Source organism: Talpa europaea (assembly GCF_964194135.1).
Source record: "Talpa europaea genome assembly, chromosome: 11".
Classification (NCBI taxonomy): domain Eukaryota; kingdom Metazoa; phylum Chordata; class Mammalia; order Eulipotyphla; family Talpidae; genus Talpa; species Talpa europaea.
Genome location: NC_140078.1, coordinates 53,681,459 through 53,701,941, shown reverse-complemented (window position 1 = coordinate 53,701,941; position 20,483 = coordinate 53,681,459). Strand labels below are relative to the sequence as shown.

The window sequence follows — 20,483 nt, the reverse complement described above, 5'->3', positions numbered from 1 at the left end:
TCACTTTTTGTTTCTCTGACTATCATAAAGCAGGATTTCTCCAAGTATGGCCCCTGACCTATTACTTCAAAAATCACCTTTCTTGCACCTAGTTATTTATTCCTGGACATCACCAATGTCTTATTGAATTCCTTAAGTTCAAAGGAGGAACTTGATCAACTTGAAATTTGAGAAGTGGAAGGTTGATAAAGTCAGCCTCTGGGTAAGCACCCCATTGGCCTGGTGACAGGAAGATCAACTCCAGTTGCTACCAGCCCCACTCCAGGCCCATAAGGCCCCAACTGCATGCCCACAAATCAGTAAGTGCTTAGAATAGCAGGAGAGAATGAAAGCCACAACACAAGCCCCAAATTCAGCACAGCAAACTCAAAACAAATTTTGGGGGTGAATAAAAATATAAATGGCTAAGAAAGGCCTCAGGGGACCAATACACCACAGAGAGAAAATAAAATTCCAGAATGATCCATAAAGATATGGGGCTTTTTAATCTATCAGACACAGAATTCAAAATTGTCATAATTAAGAAAATTTATGTCAGAACAATACTAGGAAAACTCAGAAAAACAGTTCAGAGATTTGAAAGACTCAGAAAAACAAATTAATACTATGAGGAACAAAATCAAGGGACGGAAGATTGAAACTGAAACCTCAAACAATAAAATAATGGAATTGCAGGATGCAGAAAGAACAATGGAGGAGGTGAAAAATTCTGGAGAAACCCAGAGAAGTAAAGTAAACCAAATGGAAAAATGAATGAATAATCTTGAGGATGAAAAGGAGAAAAACAAAATAGAAAAAGAGAGATACAAAGAGGAAAAAAATGAAGCAACTCTTTGAGAATTATCTGACATCATGAGGAAAGGAAATAGAGGATTATAATCATTACAGAAGAAGAGAGAAACACAGAAACTGAAAAATTATTTTAAGAAATAATGGAAGAAAACTTCCCACATGTGAAGAAGGAACTGAACTCAGAAATATCAAAGTTAAGAGAACACAAAGAGTCCAAGATAAGAAAAAAATAATGAAACACATGAGGAGGCAAAAACAGATAACCTCTATGGGAAACATGATTAGGCTAACATCAGACTTCTCTGAAGAAGCACTAGGGCAAGAGGACAATAGAATGATATATCCAAAATACTGCAAAATAAAAGCTTCCAGCCAAAATTCTCTATCCTGCAAACTCTCCTTCAGATAAGATAAAGAAATAAAGATCTTCTAAGACAAACAGAATCTTGGGGAGTTTACAATCACTAAACACCCCATCCAAGAAATATTAAAAGGGACTTTATTATTTAAACCAAAGAGAGGGGTAAACACAAAGATCTGAAAAACAGTTAAACAGAACCACAAAACAAAGGGGGAAAATGGCAGTAACAGACCCTCATATATAAACAATCACTCTAAATGTCAATGAAATTAACTCACCAATAAAAAGACACAGAGTATCAAATTGGATTAGGAAACAAAATCCAACCTTCTACTCTCTTCAGTAAAACACCTAAATTCTAAGGATAAACACAGACTGAAAGTAAAGGGGTAGAAAACAATTCTACAAGCAAATAACACCCAAGGGAATGCTGGGACAGCTATACTTATGTCAGATAAAATAAACTCCCAGCTTAAACATATAAGAGGAGACAGGGATGGACACTACATAACAATTAAGGAAATGATACAATTACAAAATTTAATGCTGGGCCTCCCTGGTGGCGCAAGGGGTTAAGCACCTCACTGTGAAGCAATCCACAGCCTCTGCAGCACGAGCTTGATCTCTGGCCAGCCCAGGAGCAACCCACATGGCAAAGCAGACCTCTCCTTTCTTGCCCACTGCTCCCCTCAGCAGTGCATTTCAGACAGTCTGCCTGTTCTGTTGACTCTTTCTCTGGTGAATCCTCTCACCCCCCACATCTCTGGCCTGTACCCCAGCTCTTGTATGCATAAATAAATAAATCTTAAAAAAATAATAATAAAAAAAATACTCATCAATCTATACTCACCAAATGAAGGAGCACCAAAATACATCAGACAATTACTATCAAATCTCTAAAAAGACTTTGGGGAAATACATAGGGCTTTAGATAATTCAATATCCCATTCTCACCAATAGGCCAATATCCCATTCTCAAGACAGAAAACAAATAAGGACACAATCATCCTAAACAAAGAACTAGCCCATAGAGGTTTTAATAGACATTTAAAGGACACTACACCCCAAAAAATCTGAATACACATTTTTTAGTAGGCACACATATGTCATTCTTCAGGATTGACCACATACTGGGTCTAAAGTATAAAGAAATTCAATAAGATTGAAAGCATATCAAGTATCTTCTCTGACTATAAAGACACCAAACTAAAAATTAACTACAAAAAGAAAATGAGGAAATACTCTAATATATGGAAATGGAAAAACACACTACTGATGACAACTGAGTTAGCGAGGGAATCAAAGAAAAAAAAAACAAAAATATTTCGAGGAAATGATAAAGAGGAGAAAACCCTCCAAAAAAGCAAAAAGCAATATAGTAGGAAAATATATATAAATACAGGCCTGCATTGATAAACTAGAAAGAGCCCAAATAAACAACCTTGTCTCTCAACTCAAGGAACTAGAAAAAGAACAACCACAAAAAAAAAAGCAAAAGCCAGCAGAAAGAAGAAAACAATAAAAATTAGAGCAGAAGTAAAAAAGTAGATATTAAAAAGTCTAGAAGATCAATGAATTCAAAAGCTGTTTCTTTGGGGCCTCCCCTGGTGGCACAGGCAGTAGCACACAGCACTGTGAGGCTCTTCGCAGCCTCTGCAGCACTGGTTTGATCCCTGGCCACTGACGAGGGTGCCACATGGCGCGGCAGACCTCTCCAGTCCCACCTGCGCCTCCCCTCAGCAGTGTATTTCATCAGTCTGCCTGTTCTGTTCCCCGCTCTGGCTCTGGTGAATCCTCTCCCCTCCTGCGAATGTGGCCTGTACACTGGTTCTTGTATAAATAAATAAATAAATCTTTTTTTTAAAAAAAGCTGGTTCTTTGGAAAAATTAACAAGACAGACAAAACTCTAGATAGGTTCATTAAGAGGAACAGGAAAAAAAAAACTAAAATAAATGGGATCACAGATGAAATAGGAGAAGTTACAACAGACTCTGCCGAAATTCAGAGGATCAGAAAAGACGAACTTTAAAATCAACCCTCCAAAGCTGACCACAGATCCATAACATCTGAGTGGGTAGGAAGAGGGGTGAGGGAAGAAGGAGGGACAAAATGGAGGGGGGTGAGCTCCACCAACTAAGGTGGAGGATTATGGGTGATTTTGTGTTGGGAGAACCATGATGACCACACCTGAGGGAGAAATCCTTTTTTTTTTAAATATTTATTTATATAAGAACCGGGGTACAGGCCAGATGTGCGGGAGGGTGAGAGGATTCACCCGAGACAGAGCAGGGAACAGAACAGGCAGACTGACTGAAATACACTGCTGCGGGGAGCAGCGGGCGAGACAGGAGCGGTCTGCTGCACCATGTGGGTATCTCTGCGGCCAGCTGGGATCAAACCCGCACCGCAGAGGCTGTGGACAGCTTCACAGCGCTGCGCTCAACCACCTGCACCACCAGGGAGACCCGGGAGAAATCCTTTATTGTGAAAAAAAATGAACAAGGATTTAAAATAATGGTAGCTCAATAAAAATATATTTAAAATAAAATAAAATTAAGAAGTGGGTAATAGTGGCTAGGATTGCCTCAGGGCAGTACTAAGATTGCCTGATTGGTTTGAAAGAAGTTGAAATAGGTATCAAATAATTTTGTAATCAGTGTTTGCAGGTCTACCAGTGTATTTTTTCAAATACTATTTACCCTAATTTTTGCTAACAGCTCTGGGTGTGGTTTTAACCAGCATGCTGACACCCACTCTGAGGCCATCAAATCCGTGATCCACCTATGGAAAATAGAAAGGAAATAAGAGCTTCTTTACCATTCAGCCAAAAGCAAAATGATTTGATTTTTAGCCTTCTTGAGTGTGGTGTTTCTTTTCATTTTTAAAAATTGTTTTCTGCCATGCTCATGTCTTATATCAGAATTGCAGTGATTAAGAAATGTTGAATTGAACTGGATAAGTTGAACAAATGTTTGAAAATGAGAAGATTAAAAGAATATCACTTTTTTCAATTTGGAAACGATGGGGCTAACTTTTATGGGTTTCATGTTCACTCTGAGGTCAAGCAATGAGATCATTGCTATATGTAGATTACCCCAGAGAGGATGTCCAAAGAAGACAAGGCTTTGATCACCCACATTTTAACAATGGGGAGCATTCAGCTGGAGTTGCAGAAGGAGGCAATAGATGTGTTGATGTGAGAGGCAACCACTTTGTCATTCATGAGCAAAAACTTGTTTGAACAACTGTAAACCATCTATTTCATATTTAAAAGGAGTTTGGTAAATTTCAAACACTGATTAATAACTGTTGGGGAAGTTATCCCCACTGTATTTTAATCATTGTGATAGTGTTTTAAGGCAATGAAAAAAAATAAATTGGAATTGTTAGATACGGGTTCAATTTTCAATTTGCCACTTCACAACTCTGCAAGACTGAAGAAGATCCAGAGTCCTTCTGTGTCTCAGTAGTTGATTCTTTAAAGCGGGGCCAATACTATATATGCCGAGTTGTTGTAGAGACCAAATAAAGCAATTTGTATAAAATATAAAAAATACATGATGCAGTTCCTATTGCAGATATTTCAAAGTATGAACCAAACTCTCTAAAAACATATTATTTTGAATTATGCTTTAAAAAGAGGGGAAAATACAGAAATAATGAAATCTCACCCCAATGCAAGTATTACTGACCCCAACTGAGAGATCTGAGACTCGAGGAGTTAAATAGCGTGGCACCGTCATACAGTTAGTAAACCTCTGAGCTGAGATTTAAAAACCACATAAAATAAGCCAATACACACTTCTTCTTAACATTAATAAAGACATTTATATTCCAAAACTAACTCATTCTGATGATTTTCAATTAAGAGCTTACCATATAGTGTCTGCCTCAATTTCCTTTTATGAAATACAGTAAACATAATTTGAGCATAGTTTAAATGAAGTGTCCAAATGGGATAAAACAGGTCACCTGGGAAGTTAGATTTACAAATTACAGAAACTCAATGCCTAATTTGTACTGAATGGACACAATTTTTTAAGAGGAAAACTTGAGTAAACAATGACTGGTCTATCTATTCCATCATTTTTTCTACAGTGGAAGTAGTGGAGATTATGCTAAGTGAAAATAATCCAAAAGGACAAAGACAAATAAAAGATTGAGGGGAGGGAGTGGAGAGGAAAGGAGAGAGAAGGCACAGTGGTTTGTGGTGGAGTGCCATGTTGGTGGGTTCAGTGTGCTAACTTACACCTGAAGAGGTGGGATCCTATATTGTACAGCTTTGAGATACACACACACACACACACAAATACCCACCCATATTCAATTTTTCACTTCCACATTGTTTTAAAAGATTCTATTTGAAAGATATTTTATTAAAAGGAACTTAGAGAATGTGTTAGCCCTGTGGCTTTTGAAGGAAATGGTTCTGAGAAAACATCATGGCTGAAATAGAATCTCGAGTCAAGGTGAATGTAGCAATTAAATTTGTCACTGGGCCATCAGACTGGAGGAATGATCTTTTTTCAAAAAGTAAACATTTTTAAAATGAGTGTGGCGTTGGGCAGGATTAAAGACAGGGTTGGATGTAAGGGTGTACATGAGGTGGAGGTATTTTTTTTAACACTGTAGGAAAACTTCTGGAGCACAGAGTGTGTTCTGACAAGTAATTTAAACATTTTTGCCTTTGAAACACAGTGTATATATATGGTGGTAGTTAAAATCACAGACTAGACTCATACAGTCTGGTATCAAATACTAGCTTTGGCACTCCTGATTTGTAGTTTTAGGCTTTGGGATTCTATTTTCTCATTTGAAAATCAGGAGTAATTACTGCTTCATAGGGGTGTTATGATTATTCAGCAAAATCATCAGTAAACATTGTTGGTGTTATTATTACTATTTGGGTTATTATAATTATTATTATTATTTTCCCTTTACAGCCCAATAGATCATGAAATGGTGTACAAGATATTTATATAAAACATCATTTCAGTTTTTTTTAAAAAGAGATATTAAAAGTGTTCATGAAGTGAAAAGGTCATAAAACCAAAACTTCTAGTAAACAATCATGAGTTTATACATATTTTCAAAATTGCACCAATTTGCACTCATCATAGGAGAGAACATATCGATTTGTGTGTATTTCAAGTAACCATCTTAGGCACGCTGTGCCCGACACTGACAGCATTCTCCCCTGGGAAGGTGGCTTCTGTAATTGCAGTGAATGGCCATTCTATTTGTAGATGTTATTTCCTACAGCATGCATCTTTCTGTGATTATTTTATTTTAAAAATACTTATCCTCAAATTAGTTAGTCTTCTGGGCTATAAAGGACAATATTCTACAGCACAACAAGGACCTCAAAAATAATATGTATTTGAGTTGAAAATAGATACTGTTTTACCAACAAAATAATCTGTTTACTGCAACACAGGTAACAGGAGAAGCATTTCAGTGCTACTAAAGACCTTCAAACTACCACTTAGGCCAAAAAAGAAAGAGAGAATATAAAAGAAAAAAATAAATAAAACCAAAAGCACTAATATCATTTGAACTGCTGAGGCATTTTTTTCTCCTTCTCCACACTATTTCTTGCTTATAAACAAAGCACAATTTTCACATCAATAACAAATCAACAGCAAGAGGACTTACCTTCCTTTAACCAAGAAATGTTATTTTTATCATTTTCGAAATGCTCAGCTGTTCTTACTTTTATCTTTTCCAGCTCAGTTTCTGACATCTAAGTAGAAACAGAATTTGTGGTATAAAAAATTCATTAAGAACCCAAATTTATAACATTGAGTTTTATATTTAGAGACAACTGCAATATTATAGGAAAATTTTATCTTTATAGTTTTTCAGTTCACTGTTTAATGTTAAATGCTATATTTTATCCATTTGTAGTATATTAAAATATTGACACTGAAAACTTTACATGCTTCATTTTTCATCAATAAAAGTGCTATAAGATCTTACCATTTGTGAATATAAAAGAATACCCGATTAACAACTAGCCACCGATTTGTAAAAGACATAAAACTGCTGCTTTAATGTTCTTTATAGTCTATAGAAAAGCATGCTACAAAGTGATTTTCAAAAGTATAAATACTCATGAAACACAAAAAGATCTTTTCAGCAATTTATTGGGTTGAATGAGACTCTTATGGTCTTAGCCAAGCCAGGTAGAGCTCCTGAAGGTGTGGAGACCTATCCCACACCTCAGTGCATTGCACTTGACAGTGAAGGCCTGCATCCAATGAGCTAGGACACTCCATTTGAACTAGCACCTCAGTATACTCACCTGTGTGTTCCAAAAAGAGGAGGCACAAGGTGTGGGGCAGGGGAGCAGCGTGGTGATGCTCTGGGCAAGCGTCCTGTTGTCTCTCTATGTCCAGCATTCCTCTTCACTGCCAGAAGTGAGCGAAGAAGCAAACACTCCCTCCCTGGGTGGTGCTAGATTTGTACTGCTGCCAGATGGATCCAACTTGCAGCTGAGAGGTTTCTTTCTCTCTCTCTCTCTTTTTTAAGGTAATATAAAACCTGTGGTTCAAAAACAATAAAAACCTTCTACAAGCTAGCACTTACTTAGAATGACACTCTGCAAAATAGGGTAAAAATAATGAAGTCTTTTCAAAACAACAGAGTTTCTCTGGTCCCCTTTTTTCCACACCTGCCATTCATCACTTTGGACTAATATTACAGCATGAAGAAAAAATATATATATAGAAATAACCAGACCACTTGGATTAAAGGAAAAGAAGGGGAATCTTTAAAGTTTTATTGTCTAGAAATTTGTCCTGCCACTAATATTTTGAAAAGCAAGTTTTTCTAACTTTTTACAGGCTACAAGAAAACATTTCCAGTTCTTCTGATAGTCTCCAGTTATGACAAAAAGGTTTTGGAGTAACATTCCAAAGAGGGTTTGTCATTAAATTCTTAGTCAAAGATAATACTGTTTCCCGAGAAAGTTAAAAACACACACAGAGAAAAACATAACCCTTAGATATGCATTGTCGTAAACAGGCCAACAGTTCTAAATGTTGTCATTTCTTTTTTTATTTCATCATGGAAAATTGGTTAATTTCCTTCCTTTGGTGTCCTTACCTGGTCAACTGTCTGTTATCACCTTATGCCCATTTCACCTTCTAGTCCAACTTCATGTCTCCTTTTACTTCAGTTCCAATTTCATTGTCTTTAGAAACTTACTAGATCAGCCATACCATATTAACTTTCAGCATCTCCCATTACTAGTGGGAAAAATTTCCAATTCCTTAGACCTAATCTAACTCCATTTATAGCACAGTTCCCTGTGCTGCTCCTTCCCTTCCTCTGATCCCTCTGCCTCCCCTTTACTTGCAGTATGTCTCTAATTTATAATTTATAAAGAGAAGCCATGTGTGATGAAGCCAGGCAGAACTGGCATACAATATGAGGCCCAAAATGAAGTGCACAGGTAAAGAAGCCCCAGAATTCAATTGGATCTGTTTAGAATCTAAGGGAATATAAAACATTTGGGGGGCCTCCTTGGTGATCTAGGGGTTAAGTCTCAGCTTGAGTTTGATCACTGGCCAGGAAGCTAACCCACATGGCACAGCAGACCTCTCCTGCCTCGCCCTCTGCTCCCCTCAGCAGTGTATTTCGGTAAATCTTGCCTGTTCTGCTCCCCACTCTGTCTCTGGTGAATCCTCTCACCTGCCTCCTGTCCCCACACCTCTGGGCTGCTCTCCAATTTTTCTACACAAAAAATAAATTTAAAAAACCCACCTTTTTTATGCTTGATCTTACTTATATTTTAAGTTATTTTTTATATTTTTTTAGTTTTTTTTAATTTTTTACATCATTGTCCATTTTTAAACAATATTTACTTCCCCACCCCCTCAGGTGTAGTCCCCATAGAGTTTCCTTCACCAATGCACTTGGGCATCCGTGCACCATCACCTCAGCCCCCTGTGCTCCTCCCTCCCTCCCTCTGATCCCTCTCCTGCCCCGTCCCCTGCAGGATGTTTCTGATTTATAATTGTCCATTTTTGCTCTGTTGTATTTTGTACTGTTATTATTTTTTTATAATGATGTCTTATTGGGTTCCCCTATATTCCTGCCAGAAGGAAAAAGAAAAATATCCGATGGTTTCACTTATAGCAGGAAAAACCCACATTTTTAAAGAGTCCTCTGTCCAAATAATATCCATTGTTTACATTTAAAATGATAACTAAAGAATTCATACCCAAAGATGAGGCCTCAAGCTTCAAGTTTTCTGGTGATTGTTTTTCCATTTTCTGTGTGCAGATAGTTTGATTGAACTCCTATGTTACAACTATAATCCTTTTATTTTCATGCATGCATCAAAATTTTGACCTCCTATTCAGTCCTATCCAGACACTGACTGTTTAAGGGCAAACTATCTTGCAGAAGGAAATCTTTGCCAAGAGAAAAATCTGTGAAATCATTATATGTTTCACATTATTATTTTGCTAAAATAAAATTGAATGTATGTAAACAGTGCTGCTATAAACATAGGGGTGCAGGTGTTCTTTGGAATTGATGTTTCTGTGTCCTTTGGGTAAATACCTAGGAAACAACCAAAATGCCCAAAAATAGATGACTGGATCAAGAAGATGTGGTACATATATACCATGGAATATTACTCAGCATTCAAAAAAGATAAACACATGCAATTTGCAGCAACATGGATGGCGCTGGAAGGGATCATGCTCAGCGAAATAAGCCAAAAAGAAAAAGAAAAATACCGGATGGTCTCACTCATAGCAGGAATCTAGAAAACTTAAATAAGGGACCAGGAAAATGAATATAAGAAAGTAAAAATCAAAATCAACAAAAAACTATGAACCAGAGACACTTTTTGGGGGGTGGGGGGTGGGAGGGGAAGGATTGGGGTCAGAATGGGGCGTTTGCAATTGTATGGGGGAATATAAAAATAAAATTTATTATTTAAAAAAATAATAATAAAAAAAATTTAAAAAAAATTGAATGTATGAAGGTAGAGCCTTCTTTAAAAAACAAATAATTTTGTGCTATCCTACTTGGGATTTCTGATTGCCTTGAAAATCATCATACTGTCACTTGCTATTGTTTGTGAAACAATGAAATTATATGTGTAAAGTAACAATATGATACTAATCAATGTGTAAAGAAGTCACCAACTCAGATTATTGGATCTGACAACTATAATTTATAGAGTAGAGCTCTGTGAAGTATAAGTGGATTAGAGCCAAATGGAAAGATACAAGAAAGTATACTATTCTTTTGAAAGCATGTTTTTTGCTACAGAATGGAATCTCTATATAATTTAGTACAGTTAATTAAGTATTTTTCAATAGTCATTTTAATGACCAATATATGTAATTAAATATATATTTAAAAATATCTCTTTGGGTAAATGATGAAACTAACCCCCCCCAAGAAAACCCCTAGAAATATAGAATTGAGGCTATTAGAGAGGCAGGCAGGGTGAGGGTGAGAATGAAGTGGGGAGAGAGAACAATGGCTTATGGTAAAGGGCTAAGGGTGCCTTGGTGTTGGGTGAGGTATGTTGATATTCATCTCAGGAGGTGTGAACCTATTTCCCTGAGTCATACAGTGTTGTAAAGCAATATTAACTAAGTAATAAAACAATTTAAAAAAAATTTTAAAAGAAACCATAAACTATTTTGGAAAAAAATTATAAAACTACCACCCTGGGAGATATTTATGTTTAATCTAGCAAGTATGATCAACTTTCAATATAGAAGAGTTTTGGCATATTTCATGATTACTAAAATAAAAATACAAATTATTACTAAAATAAAATGAGTCCAACAAGATATTTTTGAAAGAGTAATTGATATGTAATCAAGAGAATAGCAGGTATGTAAGTTTTTCATCAAGAAGCTGTACAACAAATCATTAACTTCTCTGAGCACCATGGGTATGCAAAAAAAAAATGTATGTTGATAAAAAATATTGTCTTTGGGATTTTTGTGATCTTGATACAAAAATTCACCAGAATAAATAAGCATTGATCCAAAGTATCAAAGATAAGGGTAAATAAAAGAAGAAGAAAATCCATATTTGTAGCTTGGATTTTCCCAGGGTAAGGTTCCACTTACCACCAGAAGTCATACCAATTCCAGAATTCATTAGATGTTAAATCTCATCAAAAGTTTAAGTTTTACCTAAGTGTCCCCAAACAGATGATTGGATCAAGAAGATATATATCAATATATAAACGTGAGATATCATATATATATTTACACACACACACATGCACACAATGGGATATTACTCAGTGATCAAAAAGATAAACTCATGCCATTTGTGGTAGCATGGATGGAGCTGGAAGGGATAATGCTAAGTGAAATAAATCAAGAGATAGATAAATACCAGATCTTGTCATTGATATGTGGAATATAGAGTAACTAAACTAAGTCAGGTAAAGACAAACTTAAAAACTAACCCTTAAAAGTTGACTACAGAACTTAAGCATCTATAGGATGGAGGGTGTAGGAAGGGGTGAGAACAAAGAGGAAATAGACTCTAGTAGTGGACTATGGGTGATTTGGCAGTGAGTGCACTTGGCGATAATACCTGATGGAGGTATGCAAATATCTCAATTAAAAATAAAAAATCTATTTAATAAAGTTGAGGCTTAGGAAACATCAATGGAAGCTATAAAATTCATCAAGTTTTATCCTTACATCATGCTAGGTCATGAAAGAAAGCTGTTGCTCTTGACCAAACTATGTTTATACATTATGAAGTTCTTTTCCTGCTCAGACCCTAACTGTCATTGAGAAAAGATGTAAATGAATGTGTGAATGATACTTACTAGGAGTTTTAGTATGAATATTCTTGGTTCCCCTGGAGATTACTCTATGCATCCTTAATATGGTCCACATGGCATAAATACTGGTCTACTTCATATTAAATTTAATAACTATGTAACTATATAATTACATATACACATTCTCATTTGTATTATTGTTTGCATATATTGTATATCTACAAATGCTATAATCTGACAAGCAATGTTCATGTGTATGTTTGTGTGTTTCAACAGTTATCTTTTTAAAAAAACATTAGAAGAAAAAGAGATAATTCTTTATGTTTACCATGTTTACATAGTTGCATTTCTGCTTCTCTTCAATTCCTTCTAGTAGAACTGAATTTTCATCTGATGTCACTGTTCCCCAGTCTAAGAAATTTTCTTTTATCATCCTTTGAATTTTAACTCTTCTGTGACAAACCCTTAGAGCTTTTATTTATCTAAAAGTATCTTTAGTTTACTCTAATTTGAGAAGGATATTTATCCTACAGGAATTCTTGATTGCAAGATCCTTTCTTCCTTCTTTCTTTATACTTGACACCATTGCTATTCATGTTTCCTTTTAACATGTTTTTTGTCACTCTCTGGACATTCTTCTTTTTTTTGATTTTCAGCAGCTTGAATATGATGTGTTTGTGTATAGTTTTTCTTTGTATTTTTATCCTGTTTAGATTTTGCTGAGATTTTAGTTTCTGCATTTTGATGTTTTTCACAAAATTCAGGGCATTGGAAACCATTATCTTTAAATGTTTTTCATACCTACTTCTTTCTCTTTTCTTTCAAGCATTCTGACTACACATACATTAGACCACTTACTACTATCATAAAGATCACAGAAACTCTGCTTATTTTTTCCAGCCTCTTTCTTCTATAATTCTCATTGAATAATTTCTGTGAGATTTGCATTCAAGATCCATTAATCCTTGGATATTGTAAAATCTCCAATCTGGTCCATTGTTCACTTTTGAGAAATTTTCATTTCTCAAACTTTACAGACACTTGGTATTATGTATGGTTGTTATGTTTTTGTTTATAATATCCATCTCTTATTTATTATCACGTTTTTTCCTTTAATTTCTCAATCATTTTTGGTATAGCTAGTTAAAAGTCATTATCAACCATAGTATCTGATCTGTATCTACTAATCTACTATTCACTGCTTGCTTTCCTGGTTATGGATTACATTTTCTTGATTGTTCAAATGTCTAATTTTTTTATTATTATGTAATAAGCATTTTGGATCATACATTGTAAAGTCTGTAATATACTTCATTCATTTAAATGTTGCTCAATTTTGTTGTAGCAAGCAGTTAAATTTCTGATGTATTCTGTTAAGCGTAATTTGATTTTTTTTTGTCTGGATTGGATCTATTTCATTTTTTCCTCCTGATTTTTATGATGTAGTTCATGCTAAAGTATCACTGGTTATTGGAAAAGGCATGTCTTATCTAAACACTAAAGGTGTTCAGTGAGATATCTGGACTCTGGACCAGTGTCTTCTAGAACTTTATTAATTATAGTTCTTCTGGTCAATGCTCAACATCACAGAATGTACTTTAAGGTGTGGCTCAATATTTGTGCTTCCCTACTCTTAAAACCTATTACATTGAACAATATTGTCCAATGCTTAAAAACAGCACTACCTCATTTGTCTTGTCTGGTTTTATAACTATATAAGAAGAGTTACAAGTCCCAATACCATTCATTCCATTGTGACCAAAAGCAGATGGTATTTTAAAAAATCCACTTACACTTACCCTTTCAATCAATTGGACACCAGAGAAAATGTTCTTTCACCATTCCCTGGTGAAAGGCACATGAACATAAAACAAAACAGTTAGCTCTCTTTGAGATTTAAATTTCACTTTAAGTTCACAGAAGAATCAGTTTGGAAAGCAAGTCTTTCTTATGAGAGGTTCCAAAGAGTTGAGATCCCATTTAATCCATACATCATATATTAGTTACAAATACAAAACTTCTTAAAAGTAATGTTTGAGCTATCCAACCTACAAAATTAAATTCTGACAAGTGAGTGGGAAGAGAAATTGAAGGGAATGTATGACAAAGTTTTAGATGCTGGCTGTTCATGAAAAAAGGAGTTTGATGCTTTATTATTGTCTTAGATAATCCTGAAAAGATTGGGACAATAAGATCCCCAAATAATCCTGGCATATGACTTGGCCCATTTTCCTAGAAGTATGTTAGAGAAAATCTCTGTTTCCAACATGACATTTAAATATCAATAACAGATGAAAAGGCTAGGTGGGAAAACATGAGGGCAATGTATTAAGAGGACACCTGGGGGGAATCTCAAAATTCCTCCCAGTTTGAAAGAATTGCTAAGAGTGGTCAACAGAAACAAGGCTCTAAAGTCACTATAAGGGAGACCATCAGTGGATGCTGCATAGACAGTATAAACTAGAGGCAATGGAGGGACTGTTGTTTTAGGGAGAAAGAATAGTGAAGAACGAGATCATTCCCACAGACTAGCTGGAAATACTCTCCCTCAGTGAAGACAAAGGATTATAATCATTTGATTGGCTACCTAGGGCCTCCCTAGTGGCCTAGGATTGAGGAGTCTCAATGCTATAACCACCACAGCCTGAGCTGGATTCCCACCCAGGGAACTAACCCACATGTGATGCAACAAACTTCTCCTGTCTTGCCTACTGCTCAGTAAATCTGCCTATTCTGATACCCACTCTGTCTCTGAATGAATCCTCTCACCACCTGCACCTATGGCCTACACCCCAGTTCTATGCTGTCAAAAAAAAAAAAAAAAAAAGATTTGCTACCTAGAGGGAAAGCAAGGGGGATTAATAAATATCCTGAAAACCTCACTGAAGCTGAAAGTGATTGTGTTCAATTTGTAAATTTGTTTTCCACCATCAGCAGAATGTGGGCTAAAATGCTAATGTCAGTAATAAAGAAATATAAACATTATATGTTTAGTTGATCTGAAGTCATAGCCTTGCTCTATCCTTCCAGTACCTCTGCTATTCTGAGATCTGCAAGACAAGCTCATCAATGTGGTTAACACTTTAGGAGTCTTATTTGGAATCGCTTGTTTTTTAGATAATGACTGCCATAGTTCACAGAGGTGGGTCCAGGATATTCAGGTGACCCTGTTCCTTGGCCACAACAGATTGTAACAGAAATGGGTTATTTAATGTGACAAATCCAGAATCTCCCCAAATTGGAAACTGGATAAAATAATTAGCATTTAGCAACTTATGTCAGCTAGCATTGTCTAAGTTTTCTGGGGTAACCAGTTTGGGTTGTGAGAAATTGGGTGAATGGGGGAGAGCAAAGTAGAGAACTTCTTTGCTCTAGTTTTCTCATCCGTAAGATAAAGGTAAAAAAGATAATATCTATTTTAGAGTTCCTGGGGGTTAGTGGTGATGGAGGGGTAGGCGTGTTTAAATATCAGTGAATGTGAAGAAAAGAGTCTTAGCATGTAGCAAACATTCAACAAGGACTGAACAAATAACTTTATTATGAGTGATTATATTCAGCCTTATGGAGGTATTTGAAGAACATGAAGGACACAGTTAAAGCATGAGCTTTGATCAGCTTTGATGTATGTTTATATCCAGGAAGCCATCACTACAATCAAAATAGTAAACATCTCCATCACCCCAAAAGTTTCTTCATCCTTTTGTAATGCAACCCACCTTCATCCCAACCCCAAACAAATCTCTGTGTCATTCACTACAGACTAGTTTACATTTTCTAGAATTAAATGTAAATGGAATTCTCACATTTGATCAGCTATTCCACATTTATTCTTTTTGGCTAAACAGTTTTATTAGGTACAATGAACCCAAGATTCATTTATATTGTCTGCATTAACAGTGCCTTTATTTCTATTGCATTGCTTTGTATGGACATACAAACGTGTTTATCCATTCATTTGTTGTTGAATATTGAGAGATTTCCCATTAAAGATGTTAAAGGTGAACTGTTATGTATAATTGTGTACAAAACTTTTTGTTTTTCAGTATTTATCTAATTGAAAAAATAAACCTAAAATACACAAAGTCATGATGATAAAATGCAATTTTAAAAAGCCTCCATTAGCTTAAAAAGTTAATTTTAACCTGTATTATAGAAATTTAGCTATAAAGAAATAATTGTCAGACTAGATTAGAGTTTACAAGTATCTCATTTTTATATTTGGCTACTATAAGATCTTCATTTTAAGTATATCTGTTGGAAAAGTCTTTAAATGGGAAAATAGATGGTCTATAATTTCAAGACAGTGAGACCAAATATTACTGCTTAGCCTCTCAAAACTAGACAGAACATACTATCTTCCTGGAAATTTATTATTTTTTAATGATATTGAACTTCTTGTACATTTGCAAGTTGTTTATTTTAAATTTCAAAACAATTACAGAAAAAGTAGCCTTATATTCTTACTCAATACCTAGATATATTGAAATTTTTGGATGATAGTGATTACAGCAATGTAAAATGTTGTTTGCTGAGTTCATATTAGAAATTACTTTAAAATTATTTATTAATAAGTAAGTATTGATGTATTGGATTCTTACAGTACAGTACCTTTTGCTAAATTCTTAATAACTACTTAAAATAATTATGTAAAATAATAGCCATTATTGATGGAGGTATAATGATGATTCAAACAAAGTCCTCTTTAATCAATAATATGTCAGTAAAATTTACCCTAAATGCTAATTTCTAGAAATGTCTCTCTTTAAGAGAGGAACATTTCCTGTCCTCATGTAGTTATTTTTCTATTTTATCTCCTAATTGTCAAGTTCTTTATCATCCTCTTGATTGTGGCTTTGCTTTTGTAATTCAAATATCTTTTCCACTAAGTAGGACAGACTACCAAAATTTCATTAATAAAGTAATTGGCCTTTTACCTACATCAGTAACGAATCTTTTATTTTTTTAACCCAGGAGAGAACAAAAAAAAAGTTATCTTTATCAGTCTCTAGACCTCCTCTCATGAGTCAGCCTTAAAACAGGACATTTAAATAAACTGAACTTCAAATACAACTTCAGTTTCATAGGGCTTTTGGATCCAAAAAGAAATTCTCACATTTGATCAGCTATTCACAAATGATGTCTTTGTATCCTTTAAAGAACTATAAAGCAAATAAAGCATTGTAAGTTGTTTTATTTGATGTTATCTGAGATAAAATAAGTCTTTGATGAGCCATAGAGACTAATTGGAAAATTATATCACTATATTCCTAAATTATGAAATTAATAAAGTTATAACCACACAGAACCTAATAGGTAATGCTACTGTCACCTAAGAATACACAATTGTTAGTGTACAAATTCTAAGGAGAAAAATTAAATTTTTGAAAAAAAGGTAACAAAACTTTAGTAGGCAGAGATTAAAAAGTATAATGATTGAGTGTGGGAAGGGTAGATAGGGTAGATTTGATAAAAAGGAAAATTTTCCCTGACACAAATTAGATCAAAAATGTCATTTTCTTTGTTTTATGATAAATAAAAAGTACTATAGTCTTATTTTTTTAATTTCTAAGTTACATAGAACATAAGAAGAAAAAAGCAAAGTTGTCTTTTGTCTCACAAATCTTGACTGAGGTTAAGAGAAAAATATAATGTTGACCCCAAATTTTTATTATTTTAAAAGTTGCAAATAAGCAAAATCATTTTGCACATGTTTATTTCATACAAAGTAACAAAACTGGGGTTTCCATATAAACTGTGGTTCTGAAATCTGTACCATTGAAAGGAAAATTTGCAGCATTGCCAGCTCATTTCTCCCAATTGCTGGCTGCTCACACTGCATGGTGTCACCAGGATGGTCTCTTACATCAGCATGTAGTTCCGGTTCCCAGCCCTTATCATGTTGGGAGTATTACCATGGTTGCTTGGTCAATGCCTTCAGGCTGGCACAATCAGTTCTGCAGGCTGTGCACTGCCAAAGTCCAGCAGGCATGGGTGATGTGTCACCTTAGCTGAGCTGAATGACATTTCTTAAAATTATTAATACTTTCCTGGTGCATTTCTAGATGGGGTGGGCATCAGAAGATATTTTTGTGGCACATTTGAAAGGTAGCATCTATGTAGTTTTTTACACTAGGGTTTAGGTGGGCATCTTTGTAGTTTGTGCATATCACTTATCTGCTGGCTTTCTTCCTTGGGGTGGAAAGCAGTTGATGTGCAACTTTGCATCTACCCCTGCATTCTCCTTCAGATTTTCCATCTTCTGGGCTGATTGTGTCTTTAGTTCTGGGATGAAGGCCACCAGTGTCTCCTGCAGGACACCCATTTCATCAGGGTTAGAGGTAGTGAGAGTAGACACAGGTTCCAATCCAAATTCATAGGTTCCAGCCCAAGCTAGTGGGTTCCATCATGTGATCCTCTATGTGCATTCTAGTGTCCCTGAAGACTTGCTCTGCCAACTTGAAGTTCTAGCATCAGAATCAACTTTATAGATATTAACCATCTACTAAAGTTATATAAGGTCAAATCCCCTGCTTAATCTATTTACCTAGTAATGTTTTTTCTTCCCTGATTGAAATCTGATTGCTAGAAAGTACATTCTCTTTGTATCATATAAATGGCATCACTCCCATCATAGTTCATTGTGCCACATGTGATCAAATAAGAAATCCTGAAAATCTGTATTAAGTGGGGTCAAGATTGGAATCCTTAGTTTCTTGTTCATTGCTCAAGTAATACGTGGAAATATTGACATTTGGAAAACACTGAAGTCATTTGTCACTCTTGCTTTGAGAGCCTATCATAGTCACATAATAAAGGTTCTGTAAAGTTATGTATTAAATGAATATGTTTCACTCAGCCTACTCCAAACTTATTTGACCATGGAATGTTTTACTAGAGAGTCCCTGTTACCATAGCCTTACAAACCACACTCTGGAAGGCTTACTGATAAGCGTAGTCATTTAACATTTGACTCTCATCATTTCTAAGTGCTATCCTAGTAAGAGTTAATGTAACTTAGAATTCCAATTAGCCAGTCACAATGAAATGCAACCGGGGGTGTGATTACAAGAATGTAGTAAAGAACAATGGTTGCTAATTGTAGTATATACTCCAGCATTTTTCAGTTCTTGAACTACAAGAGAAAGATTGGTGGCAGGAAACACACCAGGTGTAGGAAAGCATAATGAGTGTATTGCACCATGAGTAAGAAAAGAGGTGGCAGAGGAAATGTTTCTTCTCCTCTCTCCATTCTTTTCATTCTTTTTTTTTTTAATATTAAATTTTTTTATATTCCCCCATACAATTGCAAACACCCCATTCTGACCCCAATCCTTCCCCTCCCGCCCCCCACCCCCCAAAAAGTGTCTCTGGTTCATAGTTTTTTGTTGATTTTGATTTTCACTTTCTTATATTCATTTTCCTGGTCCCTTATTTAAGTTTTCTAGATCCCTGCTATGAGTGAGACCATCCGGTATTTTTCTTTTTCTTTTTGGCTTATTTCGCTGAGCATGATCCCTTCCAGCGCCATCCATGTTGCTGCAAATTGCATGTGTTTATCTTTTTTGAATGCTGAGTAATATTCCATGGTATATATGTACCACATCTTCTTGATCCAGTCATCTATTTTTGGGCATTTGGGCTGTTTCCAAAGCTTAGCTATTGTAAACAGTGCTGCTATAAACATAGGGGTGCAGGTGCTCTTTGGAATTGATGTTTCTGTGTCCTTTGGGTAAATACCTAGGAGTGGAATTGCTGGATCATATGGAAGCTCTATGTTTAGTAGGTCCAGAAATCTCCACACAGCTCTCCATAGTGGTTGGACCAGTTTGCACTCCCACCAACAGTGCAGAAGAGTTCCTTTTTCTCCGCACCCTCGCCAACATTTGTTGTTGCTAGTTTTTTTAATATGTGCCATTCTCACTGGTGTGAGATGGTATCTCATGGTAGTTTTGATTTGCATTTCCCTGATGACAAGTGATGTTGAACATTTTTTCATATGTCTGTTGGCCATTTGCATTTCCTCTTCAGAGAAGTTTCTTTTTAGCTCTTCTGCCCATTTTTTGACTGGATTATTTTCTTTGTTGTTGCTGAGTCTCATCAGCTCTTTGCAGATTTTTGTGATCAGTCCTTTATCATTAGTGTTGGGTGCAAAAATGTTCTCCCAGTTGGTGGGGTTTCTCCTTGTTTTGTTATTGTCTCTTTTGCTGTGCAGAAGCTCTTTAATTTGATGTAGTCCCAGCTGTTTATCTTTGTCTTCACTATCACTGCTTTGGGTGATGTGTCTGTAAAGATGTCTTTGATGTGCAAATCCCGTAGTGTTTCGCCTATATTTCCTTCTATGTATTTTATGGTTTCAGGTCTTATGTCTAGTTCTTTAATCCATTTTGAGTTGATTTTTGTGTATGGTGTGAGGTAGTGGTCAAGCTTCATTCTTTTGCATGTAGCGACCCAGTTTTCCCAGCACCATTTATTGAACAAACTTTCTTTGCTCCAATGCATAGTCTTTGCTCCTTTGTCAAAGATTAGTTGACCATAAATCTGTGGGT

At 35.5% G+C, this 20,483-nt stretch overlaps 1 protein-coding gene across 2 annotated transcripts in view; it reads right to left on the bottom strand.

Annotated features, from left to right (window-relative positions):
• The window catches only part of MDFIC2 (MyoD family inhibitor domain containing 2), a gene marked incomplete at both ends in the record, with an annotated part of 117,513 nt that extends 110,616 nt beyond the window's left edge, over positions 1 to 6,897 (bottom strand). Inside the window, one exon of one of the 2 annotated variants that reach the window (XM_084248373.1) lies at positions 6,795 to 6,897. In XM_084248373.1, the coding sequence (XP_084104499.1) occupies positions 6,795 to 6,897 (103 nt within the window). The remainder of the gene's footprint in view (positions 1 to 6,794) is intronic. The other variant, XM_084248374.1, reaches the window with a different exon arrangement.
• Between the last annotated feature and the right edge of the window lie 13,586 nt (positions 6,898 to 20,483).